At 49.4% G+C, this 12,787-nt stretch overlaps 1 protein-coding gene across 2 annotated transcripts in view; it reads left to right on the top strand.

Moving 5' to 3' along the window:
- Positions 1 to 12,787, top strand: part of shroom1 (shroom family member 1) — a 50,337-nt gene that overhangs the window by 23,000 nt on the left and 14,550 nt on the right. The window contains exons 1-4 of one of the 2 annotated variants that reach the window (XM_080780862.1): positions 3,409 to 3,619; positions 8,587 to 11,497; positions 11,621 to 11,807; positions 12,674 to 12,726. In XM_080780862.1, the coding sequence (XP_080636988.1) occupies positions 8,754 to 11,497; positions 11,621 to 11,807; positions 12,674 to 12,726 (2,984 nt within the window). In that variant the 5' untranslated portion in view covers positions 3,409 to 3,619; positions 8,587 to 8,753. Of the gene's footprint in view, positions 1 to 3,408; positions 3,620 to 8,586; positions 11,498 to 11,620; positions 11,808 to 12,673; positions 12,727 to 12,787 lie in introns of those variants that run through there. The other variant, XM_080780861.1, reaches the window with a different exon arrangement.

Genomic DNA, 12,787 nt, shown 5'->3' with positions numbered 1-12,787 from the left:
CCCTCCTGAGGCTCATGGTGGAACCTCAAGGCGGAGGAGAGGATATCCCTCCTGAGGCTCATGGTGGAACCTCAAGGCGGAGGAGAGGATATCCCTCCTGAGGCTCATGGTGGAGCCTCTTGTCTTGTCCAGTCGCCAGAGGACAGGAGCAATCCATTTACCTTAAGTTATCTTGTCACCAGAGGACCAGAGGTCTGTCAAGCCATCATCGTCATTGAGGTGATCCAGCGCTGGCTAATAAGCTTATGGCTCGCGTGGTCGGCAGCGGTGACATCAGCCTCTCTCTCTCTCCGTCTTTGGCTCACACACATGCTTCATTTGTGTTGATTGATGTTGCTTGCCGGCAAGAAGTGACCTACGGAGCCCGTCTCTTTACCTGATCTATCTGTTTGACTTTCTGTCTAACTATGTCTGCGTCCGCCTATTCATCTGTGTCCGCCTGTTTGTCTGGCTACAGCTTCAGTAAAGACGCCCTAAGGGCGAGAAGCGACATCACCCTAAAGGGGCGAGGTCGTGCTGAAACAACAGAGCTTCTTAATACGGCACAGTTAAGAAGCAGGAGTTGAACTACTAATCTGGTGTCTGTGTGAGGTCAGATGTATGAGTTACCGGCCGGCTCCATATATGCATTATGCAGATCAATCATTCTGTTGAGCTGGCCGAGTCATCATTGTGATGTCAGAAGACTCGGAACATCATTGTGATGTCAGAACATGTTGGCTCCATATGGAGATACTGTATAGGGGTTTGATGAAGTCAGATCAAGATATGGAATGAATTCTGTATTGACCATATATGGAGCGTGTCACGAGGCGTGACTTGCGGACATGTTTTCATAGTAAACTGCGACCTACAGTCGCAATCACACACACACACACACACACACACACACACACACACACACACATGTGCTGGCGTGCTGCATGCATGCATGCACACACAGACGCGCAGTCGCGCGCACACATTTTTCTCCGTTTCTCTCTCGTTTTTCATTTCTCTCATCCCTTCAAGCTATCCCTCTATAATATCCCCCTCCACTTTCTCATCCTCGCTTTGCCTTCCCAAGGCAAAGACTGACCAAACGTTTTGTCTCGGCCTGTCATTTTCTTTGTTCACTGCTCTTGGTGAAAACGGGTTTGACTGAGCTTGTAGATGTACATGTTTGTTTAAAGTCAGTCTTTTTTTTTATCCGTGTGTGACACTGGCGGGCTAAGTATAGTTCCATTCATGTCTGTGCTTAAGAATAATTATTCTCAATCAGTCACACTCAATGCGTGTCTACAACCCCCCTCCCTCTCTCTCTCTCTCTCTCTCTCTCACCCACACACACACACACACACACACACACACACACACACACACACACACAAATCCTTCTCTCCGTGTGTCTTTTCTGTCTCACTCACACCCACTCTCTGCGCCCCCTCTCCATCAATCTCTCTCCTGCTCACTCTCTCTCACTCACACACGCACACACACACACACACACACACACACACACACACACATTTTCCTCTCACTTAACACTCGTCTCTTTGGATCTCTATCTCTCTCTATGCTACATCATCAGAGTAGAGACGCTGTGGTTGTTTTTGCCAGGTGGACACGACAGCCGATCACTGAAAGATCACTTTACAGCACCGTGCCGCACAAACAGCACTCTGCCTGCCCGTCACCGTGCTATTAGTAACGGAAGCCCACATGGGCTGAACTGTAGCAGCAGCGGTGACCGTAGAGCAGCGCGGAGGGGAAACAAGGGGCTTTGTCCCACATTGGACGCTTCCCCAGAAGTTCAGAAAAGGCCACGTAACAACTGGCAGCCGGGGCTGAGCCATGAATAAGTCGGGCCTCGTGCTTGCATAGTTTTCGTGCTCTTGTTTTTGGCTCTTACACAGTCCCTCCTGAGTGCTAAATTACTGTAGCTAAACATTTTTGCACTGCGGCAGAGTTCATGATCTTACTGGGTAAGCTGCCTGATTGGCTATGGCACCAATCGGGCACCACGCCAGTGTTAATTCTGACGGCAAATTAGCCTTTTGGATAAAATGTGTCATATTTTAGTCATTGTATTTTCAGTCGACTAATGATTTTAGTTGGCTAAATATACAATTGATTTTGTCGTCAAAAGAATATTTTGGTGTAGGACTTGACGGTGTCGTAATAGCTGATTTTACACTTGATTTTACGTGAGCTGAAATTAGCCGATCTGCAAGCTCACAACACAGCACAACACGTTGTGAGCTTGTAGATCTCAGAGCACAACACAAAATGCAACCAAACATCTCCACTAGTCCCTCCTTAACATTTTAGTCTAGTTTTTATTTGACAATATTGAGGCTTAGTTTTAGCATAGTTCTTATTTAGCAAAATGGTAGTCGGCAAACTTTTTTTTGATGAAATGAACACCAGTTCACAACACAGCCACAGGGGAAGTTGAAAATGGCTCACTATGATTCATGAATGAATGTATCAAGAATCGAGGTTAATTTGTCAGTTACTATACAGGTGCAAGCAGCTAAATGTGGTAGTGATGGGAAGATAAAAAAGGGGAAACTGCAGCACGACCGCGGAGGAGTGATGAGAATGATGTATGACATTTCAAAATAAAGGACGGCGGCTGTTGCTCTTTGAGCTTTTAGAAGGACTTTTGTGTAACCTACGGGACGGGAAATGGAGTGCTTCAATAATGCCACTAAAAACAGCAATCCATCTCGTGGGACATTAGTGGATTCTGCAGAGCTCTGTGTTTGGATGGCTGATGGAGAGACTGAAGGTGTTGAGAACAGGAACTCTGTGCGTGCGTGCGTGCGTTAAAGTAAGGATGCTCGTCTTTGTCAGTGTTTCTTGGGGCAGTGAGAGAGAGGGAGGGAGGGAAGGAGGGAGGGAGGGAAGCAGGGGATCGAGGGAGGTCACCCATGCACCCTTCCACCCCCCTCCACCATGCCCCACCACCCATCCCCTGTTTCCCTCCTCATCCCACCCCTCCCCTGCCCTACCCTCCCTCCTGCCTTGGCCAGCCTCCATGTGCCGAGACCAGGGCCTTCGGAATGAATGGTGCCCGGCCTCTGCTCTGTCTTTGAAGCTATAGCCAGGAATGCGAGGCCCTCTTTTTTCTTCCTCTTTCTCTCTCTCTCTCTCTCTCTCTCTCTCTCTCTCTCTCTCTCTCATGCACGCTCTGCGCTCTCTGTTGTTCAGACGACAAGGCAGCACTAGCAGTTATCTGCGACGGTGAAATATTCCCTCCGCTGGGCTCATTGTGCATCAGGGAGCCGGACGTCACTGGCTGGCCAATCAGCAGCTCTCGGCAGGCAGCCTGGGGTCTCTGTGTGTGTGTGTGTGTGTGTGTGTGTGGTGGGGGGGGGAGTAGCATGGGGGGGGGGGGGGGGGGGGGACAAGGGGGTTTCGCCAGAAGTCTTCCCACTAATCTCCGACTTCTCCTGGTTACTCGGTTTGGTTCCTCTGCAGCCCTCGGAAAAGGAAGGCGTTCTGAATGAAGTTGGAGGATTGGCCGAATCCACCGTTGAACTATAGAAAACTTCCACTTTCGTTCTCTTGTCTTTCTTCTCGGATGGAAATCGGGGGGTTCCGCGTTGTTGACAACTTGTTGTCTGACGTTTTGGTGAGTTTGGTGATTTCTTTCCGTTTCTTTCTTTCACTTTGAAGGGTGTTCAATTCGTAGTTCAGACCTGTCTGTGTGGTTATAGTTGGAACAGTTCACCCCCCATCTTCCACTGCTCCTTGTGACTGCCAATCCGTTCATCCAGCCTGCTTAGTTTTCCTGCTGTCATTGTTTCCGCCATCCTCTTTTCTCTTGTTGTGGTGTGTGTGTGTGTGTGTGTGTGTGTGTGTGTGTGTGTGTGTGTGTGTGTGTGTGTGTGTGTGTGTGTGTGTGTGTGTGTGTGTGTGGCTAGCCTTCTCTCTCTCTCCCTCTCTCTCCTCTGTACATTTTGTCGCTGCCTGTCCCCTTCATCACTTCCACTTGAGTGCACCCCCCTGTTTGGGAGCCCCTCTCTGTTCACAGAGGAGGGTCAGAAAACCACACACACACACACACACACACACACACACACACACACACACACACACACACACACACACGTGAGGACACATAAATTGATGAGACACACACACACACGCACTGTTATGGGGCCCATCGTAAACATGTGGCATACCCATGTAATACTGTACTCTGAAAAGACCGTAGAAAGTGTCTTTTGTTGCGTGTGCAAAAAGAACACCTGTGTGCACAAAATGGACGAGTAGCGAGATCTAAGCCACCCTTTGATTAGATTCTTTTCAGCTGTGCTCAAGTACAGGTTTACATCTAGACCAAAACATTGCTTATTCAGCGTATGTTGGGCTCTTTGTTCATAATTGAGGCATCCTGGCATAAACACAGTCCACCACGGCAGTGTTAGATTATTATTTCCCTTGTTGAAAGTATTTAGAGATGGAAAAATAAAACCCAGCAAAGAAAAACAAAACAAACAGCTTAGGCAATTTTGGCAAAAACCTAACTAATCCACACTTACACTGCCGAAACAAGTCCAACTTTATACACCTTTTCATCACAGCTTTTCTCCTGTTCCTCCCACGTCCCAAAATCCCACCCCTGCACATTTTCAAGTCCTAATCTTTCTCTGAAAGCCATACTATCTGCTACTGAGATACAGTTATAGTAATGAGTGATCACAAGTGAGTGTGATCCAATGGCATCAGGACAGTTCAGAATGATATCAGGTACTTGCTTTGACTACACAGACTGAATTTAAAATATTTAGCTTTTTACTTTGTAAATGCTATAGATAGCTTTGTATTCAACGTTGTGGCATTATTATCTAGATACATGTAACATCTCAACCTCCTGGGACTCTTAAAGGTCCGCTGACATGCCCCGAAATTAATATGGGTGGTACAGCACATCACGTGGTCTGACTGAAAACAGTTTGAAACAGTTTGAAACGGGGCTACGGCGCTAGCAACAAGTGGCTATAGGTCAGGCTAGCGTTTTTGACGGTACATTTAGCGTCATATTGGCTATAAATGTAATTGAAAAAAATTATTTTTTCGCCAGAAATGCTTAGTTTGAATGCAATTGAGGTTGGCGTGGGGTTTTTTAGGGGAACTGCAGCACAAGCGCACATTTTGGACTGGAGTCCCATGTTCCCCCGGTCGCCAACACCCCTGTCTGCCCGCTCTGAGACCTCTCAGCCCCGCAGCGCGACAGTCGCGACTACGGACGGTCTGCTGTTGTCTGGCCGCTGTGAGAGCAGCGCGACTACTGTTCTTTTCCCCTCTCAGCCGCAGGCTGACATGTACACCCTCGCTCTCACTCTGTAATACCGTAGTTAGTTACCACAACATTGTTCAAGTGAACTATAGTGTGTTTATGTTTGTATTCATTGTAATAATAAATATCGCTATGCCGAGGCATAGTCTTGCGAACGAGATCATGAGCCTCTACGGGGGACTGGGCATGTGTGTACACACACAGCATAGCAACTTATGCTACTATTTTGGTGTCACATTTAGCTTGAATACTGGGTGAAAGTCTCATTCAAAAAATTAATTTTTCGCAACATTGTTCAGGTGAACTGTGTGTTTATGCTTGTTCATTGTAATAATCAATATCGCTATGATTATTTTATTTATCGCCGCGTCGCTCTGCATGACAACATACAGTCTAGCCCGTCTCAGATGCAGGCTGCACACACACGGACGGACGGACGTATAGTCTCTGGTCAGGTCCCCGCATTGAACTGGGCATGTGTGTACGCACGCACACACACACACACACACACACACACACACACACGCAATGGCACGGAATCTGCCTCGGGCGTCTGTAGCTCTCTTCCCCGCTGTCATGCACTATAGCCGTGTGTGTGTGTGTGCGTACACACATGCCCAGTTCAATGCGGGGACCTGACCAGAGACTATACGTCCGTCCGTCCGTGTGTGTGCAGCCTGCATCTGAGACGGGCTAGACTGTATGTTGTCATGCGGAGCGACGCGGCGATAAATAAAATAATCATAGCGATATTGATTATTACAATGAACAAGCATAAACACACAGTTCACCTGAACAATGTTGCGAAAAATTAATTTTTTGAATGAGACTTTCACCCAGTATTCAAGCTAAATGTGACACCAAAATAGTAGCATAAGTTGCTATGCTACCACGGCCACCAAGCCCGGCGAGCCCGCATAGAAGTCGTTGGGGAAAGCTTTCGCCACTCTGACGTCAGAATCATGATAGCATTGTTTGATAGCAGTTATTAGCTCCCGAGGGGCGTGTCAGTTCTCCTTTAAGGTGGGGAAGAAACGCTCCAAATAGTTTGCAAATTGTTTGACTCAGGTCTGCCTCAGAGCGAGAGGCCAGGAATAACTGGGTTGACTTGTCTTTGTATGCAAGGCTACGCTGACCTTTTCAGTATGCGTGGTAGGCATGTTCTACTTCCACCAGAAGAAGGAATAACTCAGTACATTTTTTCAACAAACTTACTATAATGTTTCTTTATCAGGCACTTGGATTAACTTTTCATGGATAGCTTATAAATGACTATTTTAAGTGGATTTGGGGCCCTTTAGCCGTTTCACCTAGTTCTAATTCTCTCTTCTTTCTCTCTCTCTCTCTCTCTGTTCCTCTCTGTCTCTCTCTCACACACACACACACACACTCCCACACACACACTCCCGCACGCACACACACACATACTCTTTGAACCCCTCTCCTTCTTTCAGTCTCTGTCTCACACCCTCTCTATCTCTCTTTTTCTTTCTTTGAGGTTTTCTCTGAGACAGACTTATCATCTGTTACCTTCAAACACCTGGCAAACACCTCATTTAATGAACTGGAAGTCTGTACTGTATATAGAAGTTCACGTTTACTATTTACATTGTAGCCACTTCTCAGTGTCCTGAGAATGATCACCGTGAGCGCTAATGCAGGCAATGCTAAAAGAAAAAGCTAATGAAGTCAAATCCATGGAGAAAATGCCTTAATGCGCCCTGCCACAGTGGTGTATAATCCATAAAACATCTGTCACATGACTAATCCTTCCATATTTCTGTCCGGTTAATGGTGAATTCCAGACATTGTTTCATGTGTGTACTGCAACGTGCGCTGACAAACTGAAGGGCCCCTAATTAGAGGCCTTGGTGCATACCAGTCGACAGGCTCCTTCAGCAGGTGGCTAACTGTAGTAGGAACTAACCTAGCCCATATTGCCTGTCACTTTTTATATGACCTTGTAATCATTTGGGTGCAGTTCAGGGCCATTCCAAATTTAAGGCTGCAAATATATGTTCTCGTCAATTATAATTTCGATAACTTTTTCCAATTAAGCAAATAATTGAGAAGCACTTTATTATACATTAATCTACTGAATTGATTTGTCTGATAAACCACTTTTTTAATTTTTCTTTGTTGTGCAACGGTGATCTACAGTACAAGCTCACAACGCGTTGTGAGTTTATAGATGTATTTATAATCTATTAAATTGATCAGTTCAATGAATTGTTCCTGGAGCCGTTTTCACTGAGCAGTCTAACATAATGGAATATTCTACAAAGATCATTTCTAGTATCAACTTAAGTCACCCAGTGAACTCGTCCGCTTCGTCAAGGAGAAACTAAGCATGTGGCATAAAGTGAGACTGGAGTGTTAACCCATTAGTGCGCCACCGAGTGGGTCACTATGTGCTTGTAGGTCTGCTATTTTTGAAAAAAAGTGTTAATGTGGCACAAATCTTTGAATATATATTCTTTCAGAGTGAACATTTCTAACTCAAATCTTTGCTTCTGGGGGGGGGGGGGGTCCCTGGAACAACATATCTTCAGACGGTGGTCGGTGGCCAATTACATAGTTTCTGCCTGGGGTCCTTGACTATGAAATATTGAGCACCACTGACATATTTGAAACATACTGTACTGTAGGTATTTCAGAGAATTGTCAGGCTTAATGAGCAGTTAAAGGATTTCTATGTACCAAGAACCCCTGGCTGCTGCTCAGCCTGAGACACATTGCTGTCTGCCAGAACTCGGCTAAATGGAGAGAGACTGAGAAACCTTTGCCAATCAGTGTTCCGTCTTGTGCTGCTTATAGGGATCTGGAAGTGTGTTTGTGTCGCAAAAGGTCTTTTCAGTAAAAAATAGTTTGAACACAATATGTGTGTGGATTATATTTTTATTCGAAAATCTACATTGTTATTATTATTTTTTAACGGCATAATGTCATAATAATTCTTAGTTTAAGTGATGTTTGATATCGGACAAGAATGCTGCAATTCTTTTTTCATAGCATGTTGTAATAATTTTCTAAACGGACACATTTAGACTTCAGATTTTTGTGAAAGATATTTATAGGTATAGTTTCAGGATTCATCAATTCAATAGAATCTATGAATCCTGAAACTTGTTTAGTTTTTAGAATCTCTCTAGGTGGATGCCACAACGTCAGGGATGACAGTGGTGAACAAGATACTGTAGATATACAGTAGTTATAATCTTTGAGTTGGACAGCCCTTTTACCCATAACATGTGCACCATGATAACCCGCCTGTGTTTGTTTTTCTCTACCCCCAGGAGCTACCACGCGATAGGAGATTTGAAGAGACTTATAATCAACAAACGGAGGCAGGAAAATGACCTGAACAATCACTGACGACTGACGGACGACACTCGTACACGCGCAGCGCGTCCATCCACCACCCACCCATCCATCCATCCACCCATCCATCCATCCTTCACCGATGGACTCCTACAACTTCCACTTTGAGAGAATGAGCACCCTGGACCTGCACCCGCTGAGCCTGCCGGTCAGCCGACTCTCCCCCGCCAAGTCCAGCAGCAGCATCATCGACCAGTTCGCCACCCACCACCACCACCACCACCAGCATGGCAAAGGAGACTCCGCCTACAGCTCCTTCTCCGGAGGCTCCACCGCCCCGGACTACCCCTCCCCGTTCCTCCCGGAGGACCTCCAGCCCAGCGCGCTCCACCAGTACACGGACCTCAAGTACGTGAAGGCCGTCTACCACCCCGGCCACGTTCTCCAGTCGGACGCGAGGAGCATGGACCAGCTGTACCGCTCCATGGAGGCCATCTCGCAACAGTATCGCTACAGCAACGGCAACGGCAACGCCGGCGTCCGCGGCCACGGTGTCACCGGCGGTGACAAGGCGTTCTCTAACCATGAAGTGCCTCTCGTGACTCCGTCCCCTCCTCCTCCTCCTCCTCCTCCTGCGCCATCCCTTCATCCTCCGCCTCCTCCGACTCGCCTGGACAGCTTCATAACCACCAGGAACCTGGAGAACAGCAGGGTTCACCACCCGGGCGCCGAGTCCAAGCCTCCGCAGTCCCAGCAGCCACAGCAGCACCCCAGGCCCCAACCTCACAACAACGGCCCCAGGCCCGAGACGGCCGAACCGGAGCCGGCCGCCGGCTCCGCTCCGAGGTCCGACCCGGTCAGCCACGTCGGGCGGCGGAGCTCGCCGCCGCGGCCGCCGCAGCAGCCGCCCGTCTACCGGCCCCACTTCCAGCAGCCGCACGATCCCAACCGGGAGCCACAGAACCCGGAGCGTCGTTCCTTCACCGATAACAAGGTGGCCTGCAGCGAGCAGCCGGGGGAGAAGTCGGCAGACGCCTCGAACAGACCACCGCCTCGGGCCGCGAGCCAGCCCGAGCAACGCAGACACGGTAAGCCCGCCAGGCCGTGGGACAGAAACTACAGCAACCAGAGCCTCCCCTTAGAGGGTCAGCGCAAGCGGGCGCACTCGGCCCACGACATCCTCGACCCCGAGCTGAACCGACCCCCGAGCCCCTGGAGCGCCGCGCAGCACCTGACCAACAGCAGCATCCACACGCACAAGGGCCAGTTCTACTTTGTCACGGGCGTGTGCAAACCGGCTGAACCCGGTTCACACGAGGCGCAATCGGTGTCGTCCAGCAGCGTGTCGGAGTCGGGCAGCGAGAGCTCCACCATGGTGGAGACATACACGCTGAGGGAGAAAGAGAGAGGTCACAGCACGATGGACAACATGTTCAAGCCTCTCCAGCAAAGGAGAGGCTCAAATGACTCCACCATCAATGAGAGAGATGTTTTCTGTCCCGTGACCCACGGCCCAGAAGTAATCTCCGCGGGCCACGATGAGAACCGCATCGCGGTTTCCCACAGACCCTCGGCCGCCTCGAAACAATGCTCGCGCAGCTTTGACGCCTTGGAGCAAAATCACTTGAACCGAGACATCGGTCGACACACGGCCAACCACCCTATCTTCTACTGCGGCCCGGAGGAGAACGGCCCCACGCTGCAGATCATACAGCCCGCCACGGAGGTGTCCCTCAGCGCCAACCAATCCGGCCATCACAAGAGGGAGGAGCCGGCCAAGAAAGGACGGCGGCAGCCTTTAGGAGATCTAGCGAGCGAGAGGATCAACAAGGAAACCACCCCGATGCTGTACCACCTCACTGGAGCCAGCAGGGCGGCAGCCAAGCCCAAGAAGGACGTCGGTGTCGGTGTGAAAGGCAAAGGATCAGGCGTCCACAAAGGCGTTCACAAGGAACCCGCCGTCGGCTGCAACGAGACGGCCGCCGTGGCTGAAGCGGCGAAGGGAGATCGAGGGGGGGATGTTTCCGCTTCCTGCAACACCCTCGACGACTCCTTCAAGAAGTACTACAAGGAGAAGCTGAAGGTCGCCCAGTCCAAAGTGCTGAGGGAGACTTCGTTCAAGCGGAGGGACCTGCAGCTGTCGTGGCCGCATCGGATCAGACAGCGGCCCGAGCCGAGGCCCGCGGTGATCCACTCGTTGGCCTCCTCGCAGGACTCCGAGGGCTCCACGGACACGCTGACGCCCTCCGTCACCTCCGAGGACGTGGAGAGAGGGAGTGCCAAGGAAGAGGCTGCGGTGAAAGAGAAGGAGGGAGGGAAGGAGAGTGAAAAGGAGAACGGGAAGCCGGCGAAGGTGGCCCAGCCCCAGGTGGCGCGCATCGGCGGCAGGAAGCGTCTGACCATGGAGCAGAAGAAGATGTGTTACTCCGAGCCCGAGAAGCTCCACCAGCTCGGCGACGTCCCCAGCCACTCCGCCTGCCGTTCCCTCGGCAACGAATCCGAAATGTCCTTCTCTGTTGACCTTGAGCGGGACGAGCCTGTGCACCAAGGGGAGCAGGGATTGGTCGCCACAAGGAGGAAGATGTTCGAGACCAGAGGCCGGACTCTCTCGGCTTCCAACGTCTCTAAGAACAGCCTAAAGCACCTGCAGCATAAGGCCTTGGTAGAGTACATGGAACGCAAGACGGGCCAGAAGGCGGCTGAACCCCAGCAGCCAGGGCCTCAGATGCTAACACCCCCGAGGCAGAGGCATTCGCTGGGGGAGAAGCCGTCTGACTGGGGCCCCAGGCCACTGTCTGGAAGTGCCGAAACCAAAGGTCCTAAGAAGAAATTGAACAGGCCCCACTCCGCAGGCCGCATCCTCGATGCGCCGTCCAGCTCCATCAGGTATGCATGAGAGAGTGAAAACAGTGCATCTCAATGCAGTTCTGATAAAAAGAAATACGTGAAATATTCAGTTATGAAACGCACAGTTCAGTCTTTGCCATTTCGATTCTTGCATGACGACAGGTACGCCCAGTTCTTCGCCTCTCAGTCGGGCTCGGTCCAGTGTGGCGGTCAGCCTCGCCAGGCCAGCTGGAGGGAGAGCCAGGGTCCTCGTCAGGGGAAGTGTGCCTCAGCCGAGAGTCTGCTGGACCAGCCCGAAGCGCCCAGCTGCTTCAGAAACAGATCCACGTCCACCCCACATGCTTTTGAGGTACGGCTAGTTCAACGTCTGCAGTGGTTTTGAGCACTCCTTGGTTGTTGTTGTTGTTGTTTTTGAGGGGCGCTGTCCTATGCACAGCTTTGTGTTTGTGTGTGTATGAGCACAAAATGTGTCTGTAGCACGGAATGTGATGATTTGATTGGCTGAGCACGGAATGTGATGTATGATGATATATGATGATAAGAGCAGATAAGAGCAGAATTTATAGACTTTTTGAGGGGCGCTGGCCCCTCCTATGTCCAGCTTTGAGTGTTTCTATAAACACAAACATCGTGTAAACACAGACATTGAAGACAAAAGTGTGTATATACAAACACTGAAGACAAAATGAGCATGAAAATTGTGATTGGCTGGAATTAAAAATTGTGATGATTTGATTGGTTGAGTACGGAGTGTGACGTGTGATGATGAGAGCGCCGCTCACTTCACACGGGTGAAGATACTTTTCTGGGTGGGTCGGTCGGTGCTAGACTGCCACCATTGGTGTGAATGTAGCTAATGAAGTGAGGACGGCTGGCGTTGACTGTTCACATCCCAATGTTTAAATGAATGGACCATTGTAAGCTCTTTGAGTAAGCACTCAAAAGCTCTATAAAAATGCAATCCATTATTATAATTTTTTTGTACTCAAAACGTCATGTTTTAGAATATATATTTAACAACATTTGAGGATGATATGTTTGGTTATCTGCAGTAGCCGGTAGGCCTGTTAATTAATGAATAACATTTGTTTTAACATGTAGATGTGTAGTGAATAGTGTAAAATGGATGATAAAGTTTCATATCACACACTCTATTCCACTAGATTCCGTACAGAGATGTGCTAATAATGCCTTGTGTGTTTTCTGGGTCTACAGGCACAAGGCATCGAGAGGGATTTATCATCGGTCAACGCCACGGAGAGCTGCAGGTACACACGTACACCAGCATGGCACACGACGTCAGGCATTTGTATATGTTTTAGGTCAGGG

Source organism: Protomyctophum bolini (assembly GCF_963924005.1).
Source record: "Protomyctophum bolini genome assembly, chromosome: 13".
Classification (NCBI taxonomy): domain Eukaryota; kingdom Metazoa; phylum Chordata; class Actinopteri; order Myctophiformes; family Myctophidae; genus Protomyctophum; species Protomyctophum bolini.
This window is presented reverse-complemented; position numbering and strand designations above follow the sequence as displayed.